This window comes from Ailuropoda melanoleuca, chromosome 13, assembly GCF_002007445.2.
Source record: "Ailuropoda melanoleuca isolate Jingjing chromosome 13, ASM200744v2, whole genome shotgun sequence".
NCBI lineage: Eukaryota > Metazoa > Chordata > Mammalia > Carnivora > Ursidae > Ailuropoda > Ailuropoda melanoleuca.
Genome location: NC_048230.1, coordinates 30849854 through 30875168, shown reverse-complemented (window position 1 = coordinate 30875168; position 25315 = coordinate 30849854). Strand labels below are relative to the sequence as shown.

Here is a 25315-nt window from a genome sequence, read left to right as displayed (position 1 = left end):
AACATTGGGAACTTAAAATACAAGTAATACCCATACATTTTTTCTCTTAAAACATGTTTAGGGAAAGATATATGTTTGGTTGCATAGAAAACATGTAAAATAATATTTTCCAAAAGTTTCCTGGTAGCCCAACAACGTGAATGTTCTTCATGCTGTGGAACATATTAATCATTTAATAACAAATGATTAAAATAATAAATTTTATGTGCATTTCACCACATTTTTAAAAAGTTTCCCAGTTAATTCTACCATCTTGACTGGCTAGTCCCTTGCTAGTTCACATACAAAAGGGAACATTCTACACAAAGTACATACCTGCTGGCAAAGCTCCCTGGTAGGACACACAATCACTGCAATTGGTCCATCACCTGGTTCCAATTCCTTCTGGTCCATTATATGAATCAACATGGGCCAGATAAAGGCTGCAGTTTTTCCACTGCCTGTTTTGGCAATACCAATCATGTCTCTACCACTTAATGCCACAGGCACACCCTAGAGAAAAAATAAAGTATATCCACTCTAAACGTTTGATTTTAAAGATATACTGAAGGAAATCCTGGGGAAATTAATGACATTCATTTCCAATGAAACAAAAATATCCTGATGGGTTGTGCATACTGGCTATAAAATAACAAGGAATACCTGGCATTTCCATAACCTTCTTGATTTATAGGAAATAATATTATCATTCTGTACATGTGGGTCAGCCACTGTTTATAAAATATGAATGACTCCATTTTGCTTGAGACACAGAAATGAAAAATTGCCATTTATAACGTAAGTGGGTGCTAAAATCAAAAAAATTTTCCCCTTGAGAAGGTACAGACTAGCTTACCCATGCACATATAGAAAATTCTCATATTCTGTGTAGGAATGAATAAATCCCATATATAAATGGAAAAAAAAAGTTATTATTTCCAGTTGTAAGTGAGAATTTTCAGGTCACAAAGGAATCCTAGTCACTGACAGTAACTTTGTTAGTGTAAGCCTAAAAAACTGCTTTCTTCAGGTCATATTTTCAAGATATTTAGCAGATACAAAAAAGTATTTCCCAGCCCCTTTAGCAAAATCTTAAAATGGTCAATAATTCACTTTTGTTAACTTTTTCCTCTTTCATTTTCTTAAGGTTTCAAAAATACTCTTGGATTTCGTTTATGTTCTCTTCTCCCCCTTAATTAAAGCAAAAGTTGGAGACTAAGCCACAGAGGAAATATTTATATACCTTCTATGCCAACATAATTTTGGACTACATGCTGTTTTACTGCTTTTACTTGTTTGTAAAGTAAGTATGGTCACTGAATATCCTCCTACTTTGTTTTTCTTTCATTATGTTTTACTGACCTGGCACTGTATTGGAGTGGGCTGTGTGTACTCAGATTTCCGAATCTGGTGCATAAGTTGTTCGTCAAATCCAAAATGCGCAAAACTACTTCCCGGTCTAGGAGGCGCAGCACCAGAGACCTAGAAATAAAGACAACTCCCAGGAGTGACTCGTACTTCAACAAAATGAGCAGCATCCGAAGTTGTTCAACAGTGTTTACCTGTATCTTGTACTTCGCTTGAGTATACAGAAGGGAAAACAGAAGTCTGTGATCAAAAGCACACACTGTTTGAAAAGGTAGAACTCAAGTAATAATGGATCTAAAGCCTTACATAAAAAACTCCATGATAAATATTCCTGAGATAATTGTCATATGATTGAAAATGATTAAATGCCTAGGAATCTCTTAAATCAGAATTTTCTTATAAGAAATTAAAATACTGCTTAATGAATTGGAAAAAGTCACGAATACTATTTTTTTTTTTACCATTTTGCATAACTATTTACCAGAAGGTAGGAAAAAAAAAAAAAAGCTTTTGAAACAAAATGAAAAGTGCAAATGAACACCAAACCAGACATGTCTATACCCACTGGTTATAATCTACTGTCTACATTTTCAATTCTGCCTAAGGGGTTAGTATCCCACTTAATGATGGTCCAGCCACCGTCTAACATTGTTCAGACTGTAACCAGGTGAAGAATGGGGCTTATAACCCTTCATGTTGATTGCCAACAGTAGTAACCCTATAATGCTTCTAAATACTGATTATGTCCAAACAGAATTTCACTTAAAAGGTTTTTTTTTGGGGGGGGGCGTTACCCTTGGAAAATAGACAATGCATGCATATGGACACATCCTCTCTCAGAACACAGGTTCAAACATCACAGAAATTGCCAAGGCAGACATAGGCCAGACAGCTGTCCACACTAGAGTAGATATTACTATATTATCTGTGTTTCACTAAACTAACATCTAGCAGTACCCTAAACAATGTGGCTGATGTACAATCCAAAACTTTTTGGCAGATAATTAAAAACTATTATTCTGAAATCAGTGCATATTTTAAGGTGTTAATTTCTTCTTCTATTTTTTTAAAAGTGTGCTACACATAATTTGAGAGGTCTTAATTTTAAAATATTCTAATACTTCACATATTGTTTAAATCTGTCAATCCTATCTCCTCTTCCTGATGATGGGGACTCTTACCCTTCATTTCCAGCCCACCCAACACAGTTCCTAGCACACGATACTCACTGCAGAAACACCTGCTGGTTAATTTTAAGGTCACAATGACTTCTTATTCCATCACAAGACACAAAACTGACTGAACACGTACAGCATTCACATGCGTTGCATTAAAGAAAAAACAATCCCATCCTAAAATAGCTGGAAGACTAAAACAGTAAAATCAAGACATAGGAACCTAAAAGCATATAGTTATTACTCTATCAAAGACAGTCCAAGGACCATTAGAAAAGGTTATTTTAGTGTGGATAAGCAATAATACTAACCCTGGACTAACTAATATTATAACATTAATACAAGAATATATGGCTTAGGGGCGCCTCCGTGGCTCAGTTGGCTAAGTGTCTGCCTTCGGCTCAGGTCATGACCCTAGGGTCCCGGGATCAAGCCCTGCATCGGGCTCCCTGCTCAGCAGGGGAATTTGCATCTCCCTCTCCCTCTGCAGCGCCCCCAGCTTGTGCACACTCTCTCTCGCTCAAATAAATAAAAATCTTAAAAAAAAAAAAATATTTGGCTTAATGATGACTTACCCGAAGATTGAGCTTATGACGGAGATCTATTAGCTGCTGAGGGGTGAGGTTGGTTATCTCTTCATGCTCGTTGTAAAAATTTTTTTCAAATGGTGGATAGTCAATCTGCAGGTCCAATTATTCAAAGTTAGTCTAGAATTCAAGAGTCAATCCTGTAAGTTTGATTTTAATACAAAATAATCTTTTACACATATTACATAAGTAAAGTCTTAACCGGCAAGAGAGAACAAAGGAACTCATTTATTCATGTCACACATCCCAAATGTACAGCCAGTATCTTTTCCTATTTCCATTTTCAACATAAACACCAATCTACTTCCTAAAGAGACTCTTAAAGCACACCTCAAATTCGAACCACCTTGATGCAGGCTAAGGAATCTCTACAAAGCCAAAGGCCTCAGAAGACGAGTATTTTTTTGTTTTATTCATTTTTTAATTCAAATCAATTAATTAACATACAGTGTATTATTAGTTTCAGAGGTAGAATTCAGCGACTCATCACTCTTATATAACACCCAGTGCTCATTACATCACGTGCCCTCCTTAATGTCCATCACCCAATTACCCCACCCCTGACCCCTCCCCTCCAGCAACCCTCAGTTTGTTTCCTATGATTGAGAGTCTCTCATGGTTTGCCTCCCTCTCTGATTTTGTCTTGTTTCATTTTAGAAGACAAGTGTTTTAAAGACATTCCTCCACCTTATTTAAATATGCTTTGGAATAAGCTGTTCACCTAGCTCTAGCATTTAAAAACATTTCTAATATTTCCTTTGAGGGGAGCTCTGCCTTTAGAGGGAGTTCTATTCTTTTAAAACCATGAGACTCTACAGAACTTTAAAAAAATGTATGGCTAAGCATTTCCAATTCCAAAGAGGGAAAAAGTCATTCCTGCTAACTCTTTTCATAACTTACTGTACTGAGACTATAAAAATAAGCAAATCACCACTTATGAATTTGGCTAAATGATTCTCTTTAACCATGTAAGTGGTCTACAGTAAAATTACATTAATTCTGGATATAGCCTAAAATTATATTTCTATGGTATTATCAACAAAAAAGTAAGAAATAAAGTTTTAAAAGTTCTTCTTTAACACTACGAATAGGCAGAACCTTTTGTTATGTTCCCCACCATGCTGCACTAAGCTGTAACAGGATCTTCCTCAGTTCTCTTCTCGTTTTCAGAATAGAAGGTCCATGAGGGCAGAACTGTCTCTGTCCACAAACTGTATGTACAAATATGTAATTTTGTTATATATAGGTATGAAATGAATAAAATAATAAATATATGAATAAATACATGAAATGAACGTGAAGAAAAGCTACTTGGAGGCAGAACGGCTATCCTTTCCTTACTTCCGGTCTCTCCTGGCAGACTGCCCACACTACATGAGGACAACTGTGGGCTACCCCAGCGTGATGATGAGGTTTGAGAGCTTCAAGTATCTCAAACATCTTATTAGATGATTATTTCAAGTACTTGTATGTTTTTCCTTATTAGATTTTCATCCTTTGTCATGGATGCTTCCTCCCACATCAGTTTCACATATTTAGTTTCATTTGCCACATGTAAAATACCAAGGCATTATTTGGTAGCATCTGTACAAAAGGAAACATTTAAGACATTGAATATAACCCATACTCTACTCTAGACCAATAGTTCTCAAACATTTTAGGCTCAGGTGCCCTTTATACTTAACAAAAACACAATGAGCTTTTGCTTGTGTGGGTTTTATCCACTGGTATTTACCATATTAAAATTAAAATTGAGAAAATTCTTTAAGATTTATTCATTTAAAAATAATAACCATTATACTTTACCATAAAAGCTTTAATTTAAAAAAAGTTATAACCTTGTTTTATATTTTTACAAATCCCTTTAATGTCTGACTTAAAAGAAACTGGTCCCTACTGTATTCAAATTGTGATATTTTGCTTTGATTGAAGCCTATGAAGAAAATCTGGTCTCACAAAGGTATGTAATTAGAAAAGGGAGAAGAGTATTTATTTTTAGTAGTCTTCTCTTGTGAATTTTTACTGCTTTGATAGTACACTGAGCGTTGACAAGTGGTCACTTCTTAAAAGGTATTTTTACTGTATAATCTGACACCATATAAATGATCTTTTCACATTGTTATATTACAATCCACAGGTCTATTGCGCACTTTGAATGAAGACTTTACTCACGCACAATTTTGTAAAATCATGCATTGGCTACTTGAAAACACTGGTTCGCTGAGGTAGGATGCATATCATCCACACGGTGAAACATTTCAGGATACAATTAAAAAAACATACTTGTTTATCACCATCAATTTCATTACAACAGACTTTAAGTACTGGAAAGCTGTTCAGCTCCATCTGGTGAATTGAAGTTTCCCAAATTCTAATTTTCGCTTGAAAGCTTGAATTCCTATCATTGGCAATAAACATTTTCAATTGTTTCCCTTGAAAAGTCATTCATTTTCCCAAATGAAAATGCTGTTCTGTGAAAAAAAGCAGCTAGTTCGGCTTACAACTCAAACACCTGAGTGCTTTTCCTAGAGACAACTATCCTATTCTGACATGCAACAGAAATGCTTTATTCATTCCTCTCACTTTGTCACACGGAAGAAAAACTCACACAAGGGTCAAGATTTAATAAATCATAATTTTTACTGTTTCGTCGAGGATATTCTTATGTGCAGCTAGCTTTTTTTTTTTTTTTTTAAACTGTGAGGGCGTGGCAGGGAAGACTACAACCGCCACCGGAAGAGCTGGTAACACTGCCTTGACTCATTTGTGCTAAGGTTTCGGGAGTGCTACCTACCAATGCTTTCAGCTATCGATGTAGATGCTGATGTGTTGGAAAAGGCAAATTATGCTGGCATTATTATGAAAAATTTTTTTTGACTCTGCAGACTCCCTGAAAAGATCCTTCCCTGTAGGAGCCCTTGGACCACACCTTGAGAACCACTATTCTAGATCTCTACTAGGGCATGCAAGATCTAGTCTGACACTTAACCTGAATGAAACAGTTTTTTTTTTTTTTCCAAGTGAGTATACTGATATCCTCATTCTCTTTTTCCTGACTTAATAAGGGAACTGTAATTCCTGACTCCACTTTGAAGGAACAGCCTCTCATCTGCCCCACATCTGAGAGAAACAATAAAGATTTACGGTGATTAAAAAACAAATGCAGGCCCAAGGGCCCACTTTGAAAGATAAATGATGGTCTGGAAAATAAGTACAACTGCTTAAAAAAAAATTCTTAGCCTACGATCGAATGGGAGTGAGCGGTTCAGCTGCGCTTTAACACATAAGCTATAAAGCTTCACTTCCTGACTCAACCACTTAGCAGAGATGGGAAGATCCCAGAGAATAAATATTTTCATGACATAAGGAGTATGAATCAGGATTACTCACATATTGAGAAAACCTAAATATTAAAGCCGAAGAGAACTATCAGCTTTTGAAATAAGAATCAAATTCAGCAAGAAACACCGTACCTCTGAATGATCAATGGGAGGAAGAGGATCAATGATTTTTTTGGAAGGTGCAATTGGATTTCCATCACTATCATATTCCAAATTATCTTCTTCTTCCTCTTGAACCACACCAGCAGTTGGGTTCTCTGCCATGTACCGAAAATAAGCTTCCTGCAGGAAAGCACAAGAACATAATCATACCCAAATACAACTAAGAACATCTCTGCTCCTGTAATTAGTGCACACAGTGTACCAGATGACTGCACAGTTTAAATACCTACCAAGTAAGGCAAAGCTTATACTAGCAATGATTCCTTTAGCAATAGCAGTATTCAGAGGGACAATCAAAAGAAATGAATGAGACAGTTAGTACTACACAATGACTTAACTTGTTTAACAAGAAGACTTACAAAGCTGTCTATCACACGGCCTTCCTGGGGTGGGGTGTCTACCCTGCCCAGAGCTGTGGAATACATGCTGTGGATTGACCAATCCAAGTTTGGAAGTTGACACTGATTAGAAGGGTCACAAACATGGAAAGGGCTACTGCTCACTCTGGTTCCCTTCTCAACATCCCACAACTGAACAATGGGAAAAGAAATACTGAAGGACAGTCATCAAATTAATGTTCCATCTTGAAATAGAACCCTTAGAAAGAGGCAGAGGTTAGATGCTGCTAGAGGCCATCAGTAGATCCCACACTACTTCTTGACTTAGAAGCATAAACATTAATTTTGGAAAAAAAAATCAAGCTGAGTAAAGCTCATATTTGTTTTTGATGTCATAGTTGATCAAAAGTTCCATCTTCAACATGGGGGAAAGCTATGTGAATTTCTCTAACACCAATTGGTCATACATGTAGAAAAGGAGCAAGTCACATGACATTCCCTGCTCACTGTCAGGAATGGCCATTTCAGTGAAGGCAAGCTCTAGCTTGTCCCCAGTACAGACTTTGTGGGGTAAAAATAAAAGATAGAAATACTGCATAGGAACTCACTTGGTCATCTTCCTCTTCAATGTCATCTCGAATACCCCTGGAAAAACAAGCGGAGAAACAAACTTCCCTGCAAATGTTCCACATACCCAGCTCCATACTTAATAGCAGATTAGTGTTGAATTCCATACAGCACAGGAACTCTCAACACTAACAATAACAAAGCAGCAGTAAGCACACTGTACACTATCCATCCATCATACACGTGTGGCTTCAATCTGTAAGCTGCAGTTTGCATTCTTTTGAATGGGATGATATGGTACCCCTATCAATTACTAATGAGGATATAAGGAGTAAAACCTTTCAAGATAGATACCCAAGGATCCTAGCCTTGTCAACCCCATAAGACAAACACAATGCAGTTGTGAAAGGCATTTTAAAAAGAAACTGCATTTTATATTAAAAAAAAAAAACAACCAACCCACCCTCTAATTGGTATGTACTAAGAAGGATGTCACAATTTTCTTAATGTCCCCCAGAGTTTCTAGTTCTGGAGTAACTGGATTCAGCCAAAATCCTTGGGAGCAGAGAAAAACTACCTCAACTCTTTCATAAAAGTTTGGTACTAAAACTCCTAAGCCGTTCTCATGGAGAAGGGGGCCGTCGCCACGTGCAGCACCTCTCAGGAGCTACAGAAAGTATGGCTGTGTAGTTCCCACAACCATCTGTTTCTAAACAGATTTTCTGCCTAACCTAGAGCACTTGCTGCTCTCCAGGCAAGCATCGGTGCGGGGCAGCTGGAAGAAGATACAACACACAGTAAGCACCAAAGAGAGGGCTGAACCTCCAAATGGCGCAGGAACCTTGGGGAGAGCCTGAGGCACCGACTGACAAGCACAGGGGAAGTCCACCCATGCCCACCTGTGCCTGGTAAGCAAAAGTCTGAAGAGGGTTGTATTCAGCAAGGGAAAGAGAAGATTTGCTTTCCCAGAAAATAAGGTATTTCAGGTTCTGACTTGCTGCTAAAGCATATCACTCCTTAAATAAACCAGGTTACGTTATTTATTAACAACATACTTTATGATACCACTATTCCTCATAATCAATGACATAGGCATTAACTTATTTTGTATTAATTATGGGACAAAACTCAGAACAATGAGCCCAAACTTTAGTGATTATGCTCTTTTAACTCCCACTGTAACTCACTTTCGTGTCTACTAAAAAACTATTTATAATGAAACACTAAATACTACTCTACTAATAAAAATGTTCTTTAATTATTGCAAATGCAAAGACTTTTGTCATCTCTATTTTAAGATACAGGGGTAACTTCAAGTCAAGACACTTATGTATTTAAATTTTCTCTATAAACTTTGGGGGAACAAACTTTGCAATACTTCAGCATTTTTCATGTAACCTTTGTGAGGGAGAAGAAAACAACTTACTTTACGTTTTTTCTTTCCTTGTCCTTTTCTTCAAGCCGCTTCATGTCTCTAGCCGCCTGATCCTAATGAAACAAAAAGCCATATGGAATCATATGTGGATACTAAACACATTAAAAGGGGATTTCTTTGTGAAGAATTTTTAGATTCAAACAAGTGCCTTAGCACTTTTAGCTATGCATTTTGACATTTACATCTTGATGCAATCAAAATGTATTTTGACACATTTTTTCAAAGAGAAATACCTAAATGTTCTAAAAACTTGGCTCTACGTGGACTCCATGATTTTTAGCTACAATATTTACCATACATGGAAAAATTGGAAAAAAATGCTTAGCTAGTCACTTTAAAAAAAAATTATGGCTGTAAAAGGCCTTAAATTCTGGCTAACTAGCCTTTCTCAAAGCATAGCTTAAGACCATTAACATCAAACTACCAACGGGGCTAGTAAAAAATGGCAGATTTCTGGATCTGACTTTGGAAAGACTGTTCTCAACCTGGGGTGATTTTGTCCCCAGTGGACATTTGGCAATGTCTGGAGATGTTTCTGGTTGCCTCTGAGGAGACTGGGGGTGGGGGGGGAGGTGTTACTAATTATCTAGTGTGTAAAAGCCATAGATGGTGCCAAACATCCCAATATGCACAGGACAGCCCCCACAACAAATTATCAAACCCCAAAGGTCAAAAGTCCTGAGGCTGAAAAACACTGCTCTAAATCTACCAAATCAGAATTCTTGGGGGTGGAGTTAAATGCATGTATCATCCATTTTCCAAAGGTAACTGTTATACACAGCAAATTAACAACCACTGATCTCTTTGTTTTATACATGTGAAAATCAAGGTCAGAAGAATTAAGTAATTTTTCCAAGGTAAAATACATCCTGCAATGAGATTTTCTGATTTCTCTGATTTAAAAAAATGTCACTAACTATAACCTGGCATGGTCAGGTGTTCTATTTAATCAAATGTTCCTGATATAGTGGAGTTACTTTAAAACGAAATACTGCATATAAACCAATTTACTTTTTAAGAAATTGAGCCAAACAGACGATATACTCAAGACTACAACTAAAGTGAAGATGACATAAGCAATGTAACATAAGGAATGGGTCACAAACACTTACAGAACGTCTTTTTTTTTTTAAGACTACATAAATCTTTTGAAACACTGGCTAAAAATAAGTCTTTATCTTGAGTTTAAACAATAGAGAAGTTTACATTTTCTAGTGAAGAATATACCTGAGATCAAGGATTAATGCAATACTGTGGCAACAACACTCTCTCCAAGATCAGACAATATCCAATTTCTCTGTCCTAAGATCAGCAAAAACCCTTTGGATATTATACCAAAAAACACCCCGAAGAATGATACTGTATCAAAAAGATTTACCCTCCTACAGTTTCAACTACTTGAAATGCCAGGCAGGAGAATCTGGGCCATTCTTGGATACTCCCACTCAAAAAGGGTTACACCAAGTTGCATTACCAAAAATTAAATCTGAATTTAAACTGAGAAAAATCAAGAAATGATTTTTCTTATTCATCACTAGAGATTGCAAGATATGAAAAATAGCCCTTTGGGAAATGTCTGTATCTCAAAAGGGGAAAAAAGATATATGTAAGATACCTCAAACATGACAAAACATTTATTGCCTTTACTTGCAGAGAGAATCATGTAACATACTTAACTAAATCACCACCACGTGGCAAAGCACATGAAAGTTCTGAATAGTTCTGGTGTTATCCCCAAAATACAGTGCTACAAGAACTTAGATATGGAATGACACAGCAGAAAGAATATGGGATTTGGAGTTGAATTCTCGCTTTGCTACCTATAAAGTGCATACTCTCTAAGAGGCAGGTAATCTGAGTTATTCTATATCAAGATGGGGTTAAACAGAGTAATGGGTACCAATCTGGCAATGAAGGAAGTAAACCAGGATACGAAAAGTTTTCTTTTGATACATACGTGCTTTGCTTGCGCTTTATTTAGTAGGAATATTCTAAAGCATGCTACAATTTTTCCTGTATCACATGGTCCTGAGTCTTTTATTTTCTGGTATTTGATAAGACACCTAAGCACAGAAAAATATTTCTCCACTGTAAGAAAACTAAACACAAGTGTCATGATAAAGGGCTGTAAATGGTAGCCTCAATGTCAAGAAGATAAAAGGGACTGACAGAACTAAGGTGAACTAGAGAAAGAAAGCCTTAGCTATCTAAAGCACACAGCCTTTTGCTCAGCACAAAACTGGTTTTGTCTTTGCAAGAATAAGAACGCAGGCTTAGTCTTGCCAGAGTGTCCACTTTTGGAGAGTCTGAGCTTCTAGATAATATCTTAAAACTAATCTTAAAAATTTTGACCCACATGTTTAAAAAGCAGTATCTACGCCAAACAAAAAGATCTATATGGGATTCATTCTTTCCCTCCTTTTTTTAAAGATTTTATTTATTTATTTGATAGAGAGAGATAGCGAAAGAGGGAACACAAGCAGGGGAAGTGGCAGAGGGATAAGCAGGCTTCCTGCAGACACTCAACTACTGAGCCACCCAGGCGCCCCTCCCTCCTTTCTTAGAGATGAGATGTGGCTGAAGACCTTAGGTTACCAGTACCTGAGGAATCTGAAAGGACTTTATTTCGTAAGTAATGGAGTGACAGTTTTTGAGCAAGAGGAATAACATGATAAACAACATTTTAGTCCAATTACTCTGTTTCTGTATACCACATAAATGGGAGAGTACCGAAGGCAGAGAGAAAATTTACACCAGGCAAGAGTTAATTTAAGTGTAAAGCGGGCTGACTATAGTGGAAATAGAAAGGATGGAACAGATGCAAAAGATACTATAAAGATCGACAGAACTTGCCAAATAAGAGGAAAGGTAGCATGACGTACTAGAAAGAGCTAGGTTCTCAGGACTACTAAGCCCGAAAAATCAGGATCCCAGCTCTGCCACAGGGTACCAATGGGATTGGGGCAAGAGATATGAATTACCATAGTGTTCAGTTTTCTTATTAGTTAAAAACTTGTATTTCTAGGTATTTTTTTCTGCCAACCCCCCATTGTTATTCTGAGGATTAAATGAAGTAAGTCATGAACATGTGTGATCTCCTGGTATTAAGAGGAATATGTAAGACAAAAGAAAGACCTGGCCGAGGAAGAAAAGATGCCAGGGGAACACCATCCATGTAAAAATGGCCAATGTGATTTAGAAAAGCAGAGCTGAAACCAAAGTGAGACTGTGAAACTAAAGACATGAATTATTCATATAGAAGTTAAATTTTAGAAGTAGATGAGGTCATTAGAAATGTGTAAAGAGTGAAAACAGTAAATCAATACAGTGAACTGTAGGAATCAACATAGTGAGAAATTGGAAGGGGATCATAAAAGTAATAGATAACAGTAAGATGAATATGTAATGAAATTTTTTTTTGGTACAATGATATGGTAGTTATGTCTTTTAAATATTATCTTATAGAAATACAGAAATACTAACGATGAAATGATATGCCTGGGATTTACTTTAAAATAGTTTAAAAGAAAGAAGAGGGGTTAGAGAACACAAGATTGGCCAAAAGTTGTTAATTGATAAAGCAGGATGAAGGTTACATGGGAGCCCATTTTATTATTCTACTTTTGTATGTATCTGAAATTTTTCATAATAAAAGGTAAACAGATACAAAAGTCAGAGAGATGGGAGAAAAAGGACAAAATGCAAAAATCACAAAAGCCTGGTGAGAAGAGTTTTAAGAACAAAGTGGTTACAAGTTTCAATTTCTACAGGGAGGTTAGGACGCTGATAATGCTGATAATAAGAAACAAACATTAAAAGTACAGAATACAGAATTCATAATTTTAGCAAGTTCCTTAAAAGTTTAATTGCCTTTAATGATAGGCTGAAGGAGATAATATTCATTCCACTTAAGAACAGACAAAGAAATATTAAAACACATACATACGAACCTTGAGCTACCCTTGCTCAAAGGTCACAGTTCAAATTTCTAGGCACCCATCATCTCTGAAAATGCTACAGGGCATGTGGATGAATGTTTAAGATACTATACAGTATAAGAGCAAAATTCTCCCAAGAGAGGGACAGAAAACAAAGACTGAAGAACTAGGTTAATTTGGTCTATTTCTAATTGCTGCAACTTAACAAAACAGCCTTGATACTTGCCTCCACTTCGGCCATGAATGCCTCCAAGGGATCATCATCGCTGTCAGAATCTGCCGGCTTGGAATGGAACTGCTGGCGGGTAGGTGAATTTTCAGCAGGAATGTAAGGTAAATCAACATTGCTTGAGTCTTCTTCTTCATCTTCAAAATATCTGGAAATTTAAAAATACATATATCTGAAAATTAAGATGCATGATTGGTAAAGTGAATGTTTAATTTGGGGTTTATGAATCCTTCATTTAACACAATTTTTATTATGATATATATATTACTATTAAAACTATACATGTTAGAGACCTCCAGGCTTTGGCAAATGACCTATTATTGTTTAATACATGCAAAATTCTAATATTGCAAAAAAAAAAAAAAACCAGTCACAGCAGATTCTCTCATTTCAATAGTGTCTATTCAAATCACATTTCCAGTTCTGTTAGAAGGGATAAGTTTTCAGTAAAAATTTAGTATAGCACTGCTGAACAGATATAGGAAATATTAAAGAATGTATGCCATGGAAAAAATTACTTTTGTATATATGTATAAATATTAAAAACCTAGTTTTTTCTTTATGATCCTTAAAAAGATTTTTGGAAATATATTCATAAGGCTAGGGACTTTCCTCAGAAGTTCTGGACTAATTTCTGAGGACTGACAGAAAACTTCAAGGATTAAAAATAAATGCTCAATCCAAAATCATTCCCCATACTCCTTAAATATTCAGAAAAGACAACTTCATAGCTCTTTATAAACTGAAAACAAAAACACTGTTTAGGCCTTATCTCAAAATTAAATAGTAATACAACCAAATATTAAATAAATAACAACTGCAGCTTAAAATTTTGAAGTACTTCAGGTCTTCACTGGAATTATTTTAAAAGCTCTAATAACTGTTATGTGCTACACACACATACACACTCATTTATATAGGTTTCATTTAACTAATGAAAAAGTATCCCTGAATTGGTAAATTGCTCTCTAGAATAATGATCCTTGACTTTGCTAAACCTTAAACATCTACTGTATTTCATCCCTGCAGTATACAAGCCTTTAAAAATGCCGCTGTGTGTTCCATCTTGAGTTAATTGAAACAAACAAGCAAAACAACTCAACTTCCTACAACTGGGTTGGAAATAGCAGCAGTAAGAGATTTCTACACATTCAGCTAAGAAAGAAATTATCATCGATAGGAATTAAGAGCTCAAACCCTCAAACCCTACCTTTTTATAACCACCACCTACCCTATCAGATAATTAAGTTTAAAAAGGTAATTGGTAAGTATGTTTCCTGAGAACTTGGGCAAAACCGGAGTCTCTACCAGTTGCGACTACTGTCTTTTCACAAAACAACTTACGTGGGGTCAATAAAAGACTTCGGCAAAGGCCATCAAAACCACATGAATTATTTAAAACTCTTCAGCCACATTTAGTTTTAAGAGTCTCAAATCTTTTTTGGAACAGGGAAAGATATAAGTAAGCACACAAGCATGTTCCTTACAAATGAGTAAACTCAACAATTTAACTTATTAGGAACAATGCAATTTACTGAGATAGGCAATTAAAGAAGTCATATTATTCAGGAAACAAATGGTTTCCCTACCTCAATTTCTGTTGATAGAATGAATATTTCAAAAGCTAAACTACCAGGATTACCACTTACGCATTTTCTTCATCAAAGTTGGCCCGTTTGGATCCAATTTTGTAGAAAGAAGGGAGCTGTGGTGGAGCTGATTTTCCAAATCCGGAAGAAGAGCTGGTTGCCCCAAAGGCACTGTGGGACTGTTGTGGGAGTTTGGGTTCCTCCTTCTTTCCAGCACTAATAGCAAAACCTCCAAAGCCAAATCCCCTCTTGGTGCCAGGGCCACCTTTATTCCAGTTCATGGTGTCAGTGACTGATCTGTAAGGAAAAAAAATACACTGATAACAAATTTAACTTTATAAATAGCCCAATGATTTTTACGTCTCTTCCAACTTTTTTTTTTTTTTAAGATTTTATTTATTTATTTGACAGAGATAGAGACAGCCAGTGAGAGAGGGAACACAAGCAGGGGGAGGGGGAGAGGAAGAAGCAGGGTTCAAGCAGAGGAGCCCGATGCGGGGCTCGATTCCGGAACACTGGGATCATGCCCCTGAGCTGAAGGCAGACGCTTAACGACTGAGCCACCCAGGCGCCCCTGTCTTTTCCAACTTCTACCTACACTTCATCTTAAATTTTTGCCTCTCAATTAAAACTATTTAACTTTGGGGGCGCCTGGGTGGCTCCCGTGGTTGAGCGTCCATCTCTTAGTTTGATGATCTCAGGGTCCTGGGACTGAGCCCCACATCGGGCTCTGCACTCTGTGCAGGGTGTGCTTGAGGATTCTCCTTCCCTCTTCCTCTGCCCTCCCCATGCTTGCATGCAGCTCTCTCTGAAATAATAAATCTTTAAAAAACCCACAAAAACCAAGAACAAAAAACTACTTAACTTTGTACTTCAGCTATGTGATATGTCAACCCCAACAGAACAGTTACATTTTCTAAAAACATTAAATAAAATGTTATTCATTTTTTGGGATCACAATCTAAACAGGAGTGTGGTATTTAACATTTTCCCTTCAAAAGGATTCGACTGCTACATCTTTAAGCTGCCAAAAATACAAGACAACAAATATTTTGAGGATCTGATACGTGCTAGGCTTGTTAGGCAACTAAAGATACCAAGATGAAAAGACTTAATCTCTTAATATTTATTACCAAGGTGTTTATGTTATAGTCTGCCCGGAAAATAGATGACCAAAAAAACCACCCAAAAAACAAAAACAACCTACAATTACAATATAATGTAGTGCTTGCTGTCACAGAGACTGAGGTGCTATCAGCAAAACTGTCCCAAAATAAAAGATTATCTTTTGGTAATACCTGGAAGAATGAAAGAATCAAAACTTGAAAGTTAAGATCAGTTATTTGTAGAAAGTATCTATGTAATTGTCTCTGAAGGGTACTCGTGAACCATGTGTTTATTGGGCAATGCCCACTAGAACACTAGCCAGTAAGAAAAAATGATTCACTGATATGTTGCCTGAAGTAGTCAGACTATGGTTAAGAATCGCAAAGAAATTTCCTGAGCATTGATCAAATCAGTTTAAAAACAAAACTGTATTAACTTACTAATCTTGGCTCCAAAAAACCTTTTTTAATGACACAAGCTACCTAAGTTTCACAGAAAAGCAGAAAGACCAGAAAGCAAAAAGAACAAAATTTAAAACTACCTGAAATTTCCTCTTCTAGGTATATAATTTTGATATCTTTTGCTATTTTTTCTACACTATGTGTATATGCACACACAAATTTAAAAACAAAACTGAAACCATACTATATGTATTGTTTTAGTTACCAACTTCTTCACCTAATGATATACTATGAACATCTTTAAATGTCAATAAATACGTTTCTCCGCTGTTTTATTTTTATTTTTTTAAAGGGTTAAAAAAAAAAAAAAGATTTGAGAGAGCCAGAGAGAGCACGAGCGTGGAGAAGGGGCAAAGGGAGAGGGAGAGAGAGTCTCAAGGAGACTCCATGCTGAGTGCGGAAAGCTACACGAGGCTTGATCTCAGGGCCCTGAGATCGTGACTGAGCCGAAATCCAAAGTCAGACGCTCAACCGACCGAGACGCCCAGGCACCCCTCTCCACTACTGTTTTATAGTGTTGTGAAACATATCACAAAGCTGAATCTTTGTGCATACCTGTAGTTATTTCTTTAGGATCAATTTTCTTTTCCTTTCTTTTAAAGGTTTTATTTATTTGAGAGAGAGAGAGAGAGAGCGCGCGCACACCAGCACAGGAGAAGGGCGGAGAAGCACAGACAGGGAGAAGCAGGCTCCCTGCAGGGAGCTGGATGTGGGGCTAGACAGGATCAATTTTCAAAATGTGATTGCTTAACCAAAGGAATATGTATTCTAAGTTTTTAAAATTTTAACTACTATTTATATTTATGGAAAAGTGTCCGATACACATTGAATAAAAGAAGGGCATAAAACAAGGTAGGTGGCATGATTCAACGTAATTCAATATAAAAGCATAGTTACATACACAGAGAGAGGGGGAGGGCTGTTTATCAAAATGTTAATAGCAGTTATTTCATTTTTATTTTCTTCTTTGTATTAAGGTTTACCATTAAAAAGAAAAGTTAAAATGTTATAATGGACTCTGAAGCCAAAGGGGAAAAGTTCCCAAAGCTGCTTTTTATATTACGACAACGTTGAAAAGACCATGAACAACATGCTCTACTTTTCTAGTTCTATGCCCCTCCCCATACATACCTTATAGGGTTTTGTTTGAACTGTTATTATATAGCATTTAGTTTAGTCTACTTAGTATTAAATCTGATTTATGCTGTGTTAATCTCCACCCTTAGTTCCAGGTAGGGAATGTCTTTAGGGGGCTGGACGGGGACGTCTTTAATCATTTTGGACCTTCCATAAAAGTTACACGTGGCTAAAATAAGTACTTAATGAGTACTAGTTTGCTTGAATTTAACTAAGACCATCTTCTGCTTTCCTCAACCTTAAGAAGAATCAACATGATTATAATGAGGTAAGATTTAGTAAGAATATTTACAAGCAAGAAAATTTTAGCATCTGATAATATTGCTTAACCAATATATGAACCTGGCTTTACAAGAACTGTCCCTAAATGATAAAAATGATGAATGTGAATTTTAACCTAATTTTTCCTAGTGTATATAAAATATCACAAGGGGCTAATAAATAAGCCATAGAAATCAGAAGGTAGAGAGAGGAACGATGGAAAAACACCCTTTAAGTTTGGGTAGATTTTAAGAATCACATGAACAATCTCCTAGCAGGAAAACTTTCAACGGTTTGCTGAAAGCTTGCTGAAGAATGTGAGAGTGTGTGAGAGCTGGGCATTTGTATGTGGAAAATACAGCCCCACCCTCAAGGGGTTCATGGTGTGGTTTTAACCAGCTAAAAAGTCACCATGACATGCTGCAGCAGGGCTACTGCACAAAGCATACTCACTGGTGGCTGAGGAAAGGGGTACCCAGCGCAGGATGAGCAGGGGAGAAGACACCGTTTTTCCGAGACAACACCGTGTTCAGTTCTAAAATCTGAAGAGGCACTGGACCAGGGCAGAAGTGTGAAAGGGGGGCATTTTCAATTGAAGAAACTCTAAGTACCACCAGAGACAACTGGAAATAGTGCCATGCAGCTAGGGTTCAGTAGGACATCTAGGAAAGTTGCAGAACACACGTTCAGAAAGGCAGGCAGGGCCCAGATGAGCAGGTTAAAACAAGAGATAGAAGAGCTAAGGAAAGATGCCACGTCGGGCCTGTAAGTGCAGAGAAGGGTCTGTGATGGTGCTACAGATCTGACAGAACACACTTGCATTTGAGGTTACTGGGGTAGATAAGCTAGCAGAGAGAGGCACAGAGAGTGAGAAAAGGAGCAAGACAAATGTTAGGGCAGATCAATAGTTAGGAATGGGCAGGGGAAGAGAAGTTCACATGGTGACCCGAGGAGGAGAGGAGGGAGGAAGGACAGTGGAGAATAGTGGCAGAGATGGTGAGAGAAGTTTTATAGGCAGAAAGAAATGTCCGATGTTAAAAACTAAAGAGAAGCCAGAAGAACAGAACTTAAAAGGCCTCTGTTGGATATGCAAGCGGGAGTCATCAGGGCAAGAGTTTCAATGGAACAGTAGGGGCAGGGTTGAGGAGTGACTGGGAAGTAGTGGACAGTAAGACTAGGTCAAGCGGAGTAAAGATTACTTCCTAAGTTTTGGGGCGCCTGGGTGGCACAACGGTTGAGCGTCTGCCTTCGGCTCAGGGCGTGATCCCAGCGTTATGGGATCGAGCCCCACATCGGGCTCCTCTGCTGTGAGCCTGCTTCTTCCTCTCCCACTCCCCCCTGCTTGTGTTCCCTCTTTCGCTGGCTGTCTCTATCTCTGTCGAATAAATAAATAAAATCTTTAAAAAAAAAAAAAAAAAGATTACTTCCTAAGTTTATACCAACGATAGGAAGGAAAGAGTGAGGTGCTAACTAGGGGGATTCTGTTTAAGAAAGAAACATAAGTGGGGCGCCTGGGTGGCTCAGTCAGTTAAGGGTCTGCCTTCGGTTCAGGTCATGATCTCAGGGTCCTGGGATCAAGCCCCATATCAGGCTCCCTGCTCAGCAGGAAGTCTGCTTCTCCCTCTCCATCTGCCGCTCCCCCTACTTGTACTCTTTCTCTTTCCCTCTGTCAAATAAGTAAATAAAATCTTAAAAAAAAAAAAAAACAAAGAAGGAAACATAAGCATGTTTATATGCTAAAGAGGAAAAGCCAACAGAGATCTAAAAACTGAAGATGTAGGATGAAAGGAAAATCCTAAGAACAAGGTCCTCAGAAGGAGACTGAAGAAACAAGATACTGGATAGGAGAAAAGGACAGGTACAGACATAAATTAGTCCTATTAAAGGGCTCAAATTACAAAAGCGGCAAATCATATCCTTGGTGTTAAAAATTCAACTTCTGCTACAAATAGGCAGGTAGTGTGACTTCAGGCAGGTAAGAGTCAATGGCTTTCAGATGGAACAAGATGCAAAATACACAGTATCTTTTTCTTTGCTCTTCTGAGAAATGGGTCAACCAAAAGATTGAACACTTCAGAACCCTCAAGCCTTTCACTGGTTGCTCTAGAACACACTGCCCATTTTCCCTAATTTACTGCTTCTAGCAAGGCCGAACAACTGCACTTTCTATAATACCGCACTGACTAGAAGGTTAGCTCTATGAGGGCAAGAACTTTGTGTGTTCTGTCCAGCACTGTATCCTTAGAACCTAATGTGTGTGTAGTACTCAACTTTTTTGTTGGATGAATAAATATCATGCATTCAGGCTCTTCAAAATTCGCCCCAGTATTTGTGAAAACCATCATCTTTCATTATTACAAACCTTGCCATCCAGCCTTCCTGATGGAATCTAAGCCAATCATCCTCAATGCACCACTAATTCCTTACTCTTGACAATGATCCTTCCTATTAGACTATGTAGGCTATACAGTATAGTTGTGTGGCTACAGACCCTTGACCACCACAGAGGTTTGAGGGATTGTAACTGATATAACAAGCAAAAGAGAACCAACCTAATCTCTATGGTTGTATGTTTAAAAAAAAAAAAAAAAAAAAAGGATGCCACCCTGCCTCCTGTTTAGGCTATTAAAATTAATTTGCCTAAGCAAACATTGTTTGAAGAGACATCCAGTAAGCAGTTTATCAAGAAATAAATATAGTGAGGGCGCCTGGGTGGTGCAGTCGTTAAGCGTCTGCCTTCGGCTCAGGGCGTGATCCCAGCGTTCTGGGATCGAGTCCCACATCAGGCTCCTCCACTGGGAGCCTGCTTCTTCCTCTCCCACTCCCCCTGCTTGTGTTCCCTCTCTAGCTGGCTGTCTCTGTCAAATAAATAAATAAAATCTTAAAAAAAAAAAAAGAAAGAAATATAGTGAGAATATGAAAAAATTAACTATATTCCTGCTATTTGTGGGTCTTCTCAAAGCTGTATTTGGTTTTAACACACGTGTGTGCTTCTAAGCCTTCTCTCAGATGATAACAATAACATGCCTGCTACACCCTTCCTACCAAGCTGGCAAACTCCTATCAAACAGCTCTGAAATTTCACCTCTGTCTCCATAAACACTTCTCACATTGACAAGAAAAGGTGAAAACACCCACTAGCTTCAGCACATGTAAAATCACCGCATGACTTCCACACCCAGGTGAAGTTCACAAGACTTCCGGAAAAACAACCACCAACCAAAAAATCCCAAATGATCCAACTTAAAAACAGGCAAAGTACCCAAACAGACATTTCTCCAAAGATATATAAATGGCTAATAAGCACATAACAGATGCTAAACATCACTAATCATTAGGGAAATGTAAATGAAAACCATACCTCCTCACTCATTAGGATGACTAATAACAAAAACAAAAACAGGGACACCTGGGTGGCTCGGTCTGTTAGGCATCTGCCTTCGGCTGGGGTCGTGATCCTGGGATCCTAGGACTGAGTCCCTCATCAGGCTCCTTGCTTCTCCCTCGGCCTGCTTTCTCTGCCGCTCCCCCTGCTTGTGCACTTTCAGTGTCTCTCTGACAAATAAATAAAAATCTTAAAACACACACACACACCCCCCCCCCAGAAAAAAACAAGTGTTGTCAAGGATGTATAGAACCTGGAACCCTGCATAATGCTGGTGGGAATGTAAAATGGTTCAGCCACTGTGGAAAACAATATAATACGGTGGTTCTTCAAAAAATTAATCACAGAAAAAAAAGAAACAAAACAAAAAAAAAAATTAATCACAGGATGCCTGGGTGGCTCAGTTAATCGGCTGCCTTCAGCCTAGGTCATGATCCTAGGGTGCTGGGACTGAGCCCTGCATCGGGATCCTTGCTCAGCAGGAGCCTGCTTCTCCCTCTTCCTGCAATTCCTTGCTGCTTATTGTCTCTGTCAAATAAATAAAAAGATCTTAAAAAAATTAATCTTAGAACTACCATATGATCCAGCAATTCCACATCTGGGTATATACCCACAAGAACTGAAAGCAGGGATATCTGACCCATGATCTCAGCAGTACTATTTACAATAGCTAAAAGATGGAAGCAACCTCAGTGTCCTTTGATGGATGAGTAAATGAGATACACACACACACACACAAACACATGTTATTCAGCCTTAAAAAGGAAATTCTGACACATGCTACAACAAGAATGAAACCTGAGGGCATCATGTTAAGGAAATAAGCCAGTTAAAAAGGACAAATAGCCTATGATTCCACTTACATGAGGTGTAACAGTCAAACTCAGAGAAAGAAAGTAGAATGGGTTCCAAGGCCTGGGCGTACAGAGGAATGGGGAGTTATTGTTTAATGCGTACACAGTTTCAGTTTTACAAGATAAAAAGAGTTCTGTGAACATTATGGTGGTTATGGCAGCACAACTATGTGGACAAAAATCAATGTCACTGAACTTAAAATACACTTAAAATGGCTAAGATTTTTTATGTGTATTTTAAAAACAAAAAATTATGAAAATTAAAATGATTAGAATTCCATTTGCACATGTGTTTTTACATTGCTATTTTATCCAGTTTATGAGGGAGGAATGATGCTGTCTAGACCTCAGTCTCTACTCTGAGATGCAAACGTATTTGTGAAAATTCAACTACCTTTTTTCTTTAAAAGATTGCACTTAAAAATTTTTCATTCGAAAAGAATTAGCTGTGTAACAGAAGCATAAACAAAATTTTATGAGCCTCTAGTTTAAAGAGAACAACCAAGTTTGGTCTTAGTAATAACTAACATTGTTTTATAATGACCACTAACTACTTTGTTATGTGTCAATACTATGAGCAACACCTCTCCTTCCCACTTCCACCTCTACTACAGCAATAATTTCCTAACAAGTCTGTTATCCAGCTGCTATACCATTACCAGAGTGACCAATAATTAAAAATATACCGAGTGCCTATTCTGCCAGGCACTGTTCTAGGTGCTTTGGATATAGTAACACAATCAGACACAGCCCCAACCCTCAGGGAGTTCAGTCTGGTCCAGGAGAAAGAAAAACCAAATCATAATTTCAGGTACTAAAGTGGTACCAGAACAAAAACAAAAAAGGAAAAAGGCAAGCAAGAGGAGGTAAGCTATTACAGACTGAAAGAAATCAGGTAAGGCCTCTCTGAGGTGACTAATATTTGATATTTGACAAGTAACTCTCCACCCCCTCAACTCTACTGTTTTAAGAATGCCCATTTTTTGGTTTTTTTCAAAGATTTATTTATTGGGGCACCTGGGTGGCTCAGTTGGTTAAGTGTCTGCCTTCGGCTCAGCTCATGATCCTGGAGCCCCGGATTGAGCCCCGCATCAGGCTCCTTGCTCAGTGGGGAGTCTGCTTCTCTTTTTAAAAGATTTTATTTATTTATTTGAGAGAGAGAGAGTGCGCATGTGCACAAGCAGGGGAGAGGGGCAGAGGGAGAAGCAGACTCCCCACTGGACCCTGAGATCATGATCTGAGCCGAAGGCAGGTGTTTAACTGACTGAGTCCCCCAGTTGCCCCCAAGAATGTTTGTTTTATTGGAAAAGTCGTGGTGATGTACGTCTAGAGGCTGCATCTACAACCAGCAAATATTACATCACCTATGAGAAGTGACTCTATGTGGTAAAGTATAAAAAATGAAGTAATAGTGAGCCAGACATAAACAGCAAAAGAGAAAATGCATTTCCACCTCCTTTGGTTTGTTAATACTGGGAAACCAGGGAAAGTCACACCCAAGGGCGGTGAACATTCATATTCTCAGCAACAACCTTCTTCCAGGTTCTTTCAGATTCTGGCTCCAAACCTTCCTGCAGCACATTTCTCATTCTGTCATTCCCTTCAATTCAATAGCTCTCCAATTAGTCAATCAAGCTGGAATGAGACTCTCCACTGTGGCAACAAACTACACACTTCACCATTCATATCACCCAGGGTTTCCCCACATGCACTGGTGTTCCAAGGAAGCCAAGCACTCTGGTAATGCTCTTCCCTTAACCTGAATTTCTTCCCCACCAAATCTCTCACTATACCTATCTACCAAAGTCCTATCCTTCAAAGCCTAACTCCTAGAGCTATGATGTGAATGACTCCTCCAGAGAAGTGTTAGCTCATTCCTCAAACTCCCTTTCTAGTCTTAAAACACCCAACATTTAATCATAACTATTTGTGCTCTAATTTTCTCTCTCCAACTCTAAGTCATAGGTTTTGCAGGTGAAGAAGCAGACTTACTCATTTTTTATCTCTTTTATTTTCCACAGTATGTACTCATTGTTTATTCAATATGTAAGAGTCCCAAGGAGATTTGTAACTTGGCCAAGGGGATAGCATAAAGTCCCACTTGGTATGGTTCTAGGTACTAAAATGCTGTGATTTAGTAGAAAATCATAACAGCATAGTAAAGTATCACAGACTATGGAGCCAGGCTATGTTCAAACTCTAGCTTTGCCACCAACTTGATGTGAACCTCAAGGAAGTTATTTGGCTTCTCTGGGCAAGATGGTGAGAATATCACCTACTTGACAGGGTCAGTGTGAAAAATTGAGTTCATACACAAAATTACACTTAGAACAAATGCACAATATATACTGTGCACATAGAAATGCACAATATATATCAGCCGTCGTATTTAGCATTATTAGTTCTCTAGAAATCAATTTCTCCGCTGGTAAATGGAGAATATCAAGCTAGACTTATCTCTTTCAACTCAGGGATCCCACATATACGTGCCACATGACCCTGAAGATGTCAGAGATCACAAAGAAATGACAAGTGGGGATGGCTTTGTAAGAGAGCTAGAACTGCCGGCCAGGCACAGAAGATGCAAGGTGATTAGAGAAGTATGAAGGAAGAAGATATTTTAAGTAAGAAAGCTAGAAATAGCAAAGTCTAGAAAGAATAAGCAAAGGCAGAATAAGCATGGAACATAAGGAAGATAATTTGTCTGGACTTTATGTTTTGGGCAATGGTGGAAAATAAGATATAATCTAAATGCCTTTAAAAATAGTGGACTACAAAACAACTGATTATAAAATCATGTTACTTTATCACTTGTGTTTCTGGAATAGGAGAAAGTTCTGGTGACAGTTGATTAGCATCTACTCTATCTAATAATCTGCCTTGAGAACATCTCACATACTATAAACTTGGCAGTTCTTTAATGAGAATCTGTACAAAACCTGAGAATTTCTTCATTTTCTCCTAAAGCCAAGTAAATTCTGGTTACACTTATTTTGGAAGCATCTCTCCTCTGTTAGCTTAAAGAAACTAAGATGATGGGGCGCCTGGGTGGCACAGCGGTTAAGCGTCTGCCTTCGGCTCAGGGCGTGATCCCGGTGTTCTGGGATCGAGCCCCACGTCGGGCTCTTCCGCTGGGAGCCTGCTTCTTCCTCTCCTACTCCCCTGCTGTGTTCCCTCTCTCGCTGGCTGTCTCTCTGTCACATAAATAAATAAAATCTTCTTTAAAAAAAAAAGAAAAAGAAACTAAGATGATTATATGAATATGAATTTCATAATACTAAAATAAAAAGAAATACACTCCTCCATGAATTACACTAAATCATTACAACCTAGTCAGATCTTACCATTTCTCTGCTCAAAAGCCTCAGACGATTCCCATCTCAGGCAGAGATAAAGTAAAAT

At 37.9% G+C, this 25315-nt stretch overlaps 1 protein-coding gene across 5 annotated transcripts in view; it reads right to left on the bottom strand.

Moving 5' to 3' along the window:
• The window catches only part of DDX42 (DEAD-box helicase 42), a 36682-nt gene that overhangs the window by 9393 nt on the left and 1974 nt on the right, over positions 1-25315 (bottom strand). For 4 of the 5 annotated variants that reach the window (XM_019805187.2, XM_034640994.1, XM_002924516.4 and 1 more), the window contains 8 exons: positions 14769-15005; positions 13117-13267; positions 8944-9005; positions 7559-7595; positions 6583-6732; positions 3098-3202; positions 1342-1461; positions 316-492 (listed from right to left, as the gene is read on the bottom strand). In XM_019805187.2, the coding sequence (XP_019660746.1) occupies positions 316-492; positions 1342-1461; positions 3098-3202; positions 6583-6732; positions 7559-7595; positions 8944-9005; positions 13117-13267; positions 14769-14989 (1023 nt within the window). In that variant the 5' untranslated portion in view covers positions 14990-15005. Of the gene's footprint in view, positions 1-315; positions 493-1341; positions 1462-3097; positions 3203-6582; positions 6733-7558; positions 7596-8943; positions 9006-13116; positions 13268-14768; positions 15006-25315 lie in introns of those variants that run through there. The other variant, XM_034640995.1, reaches the window with a different exon arrangement.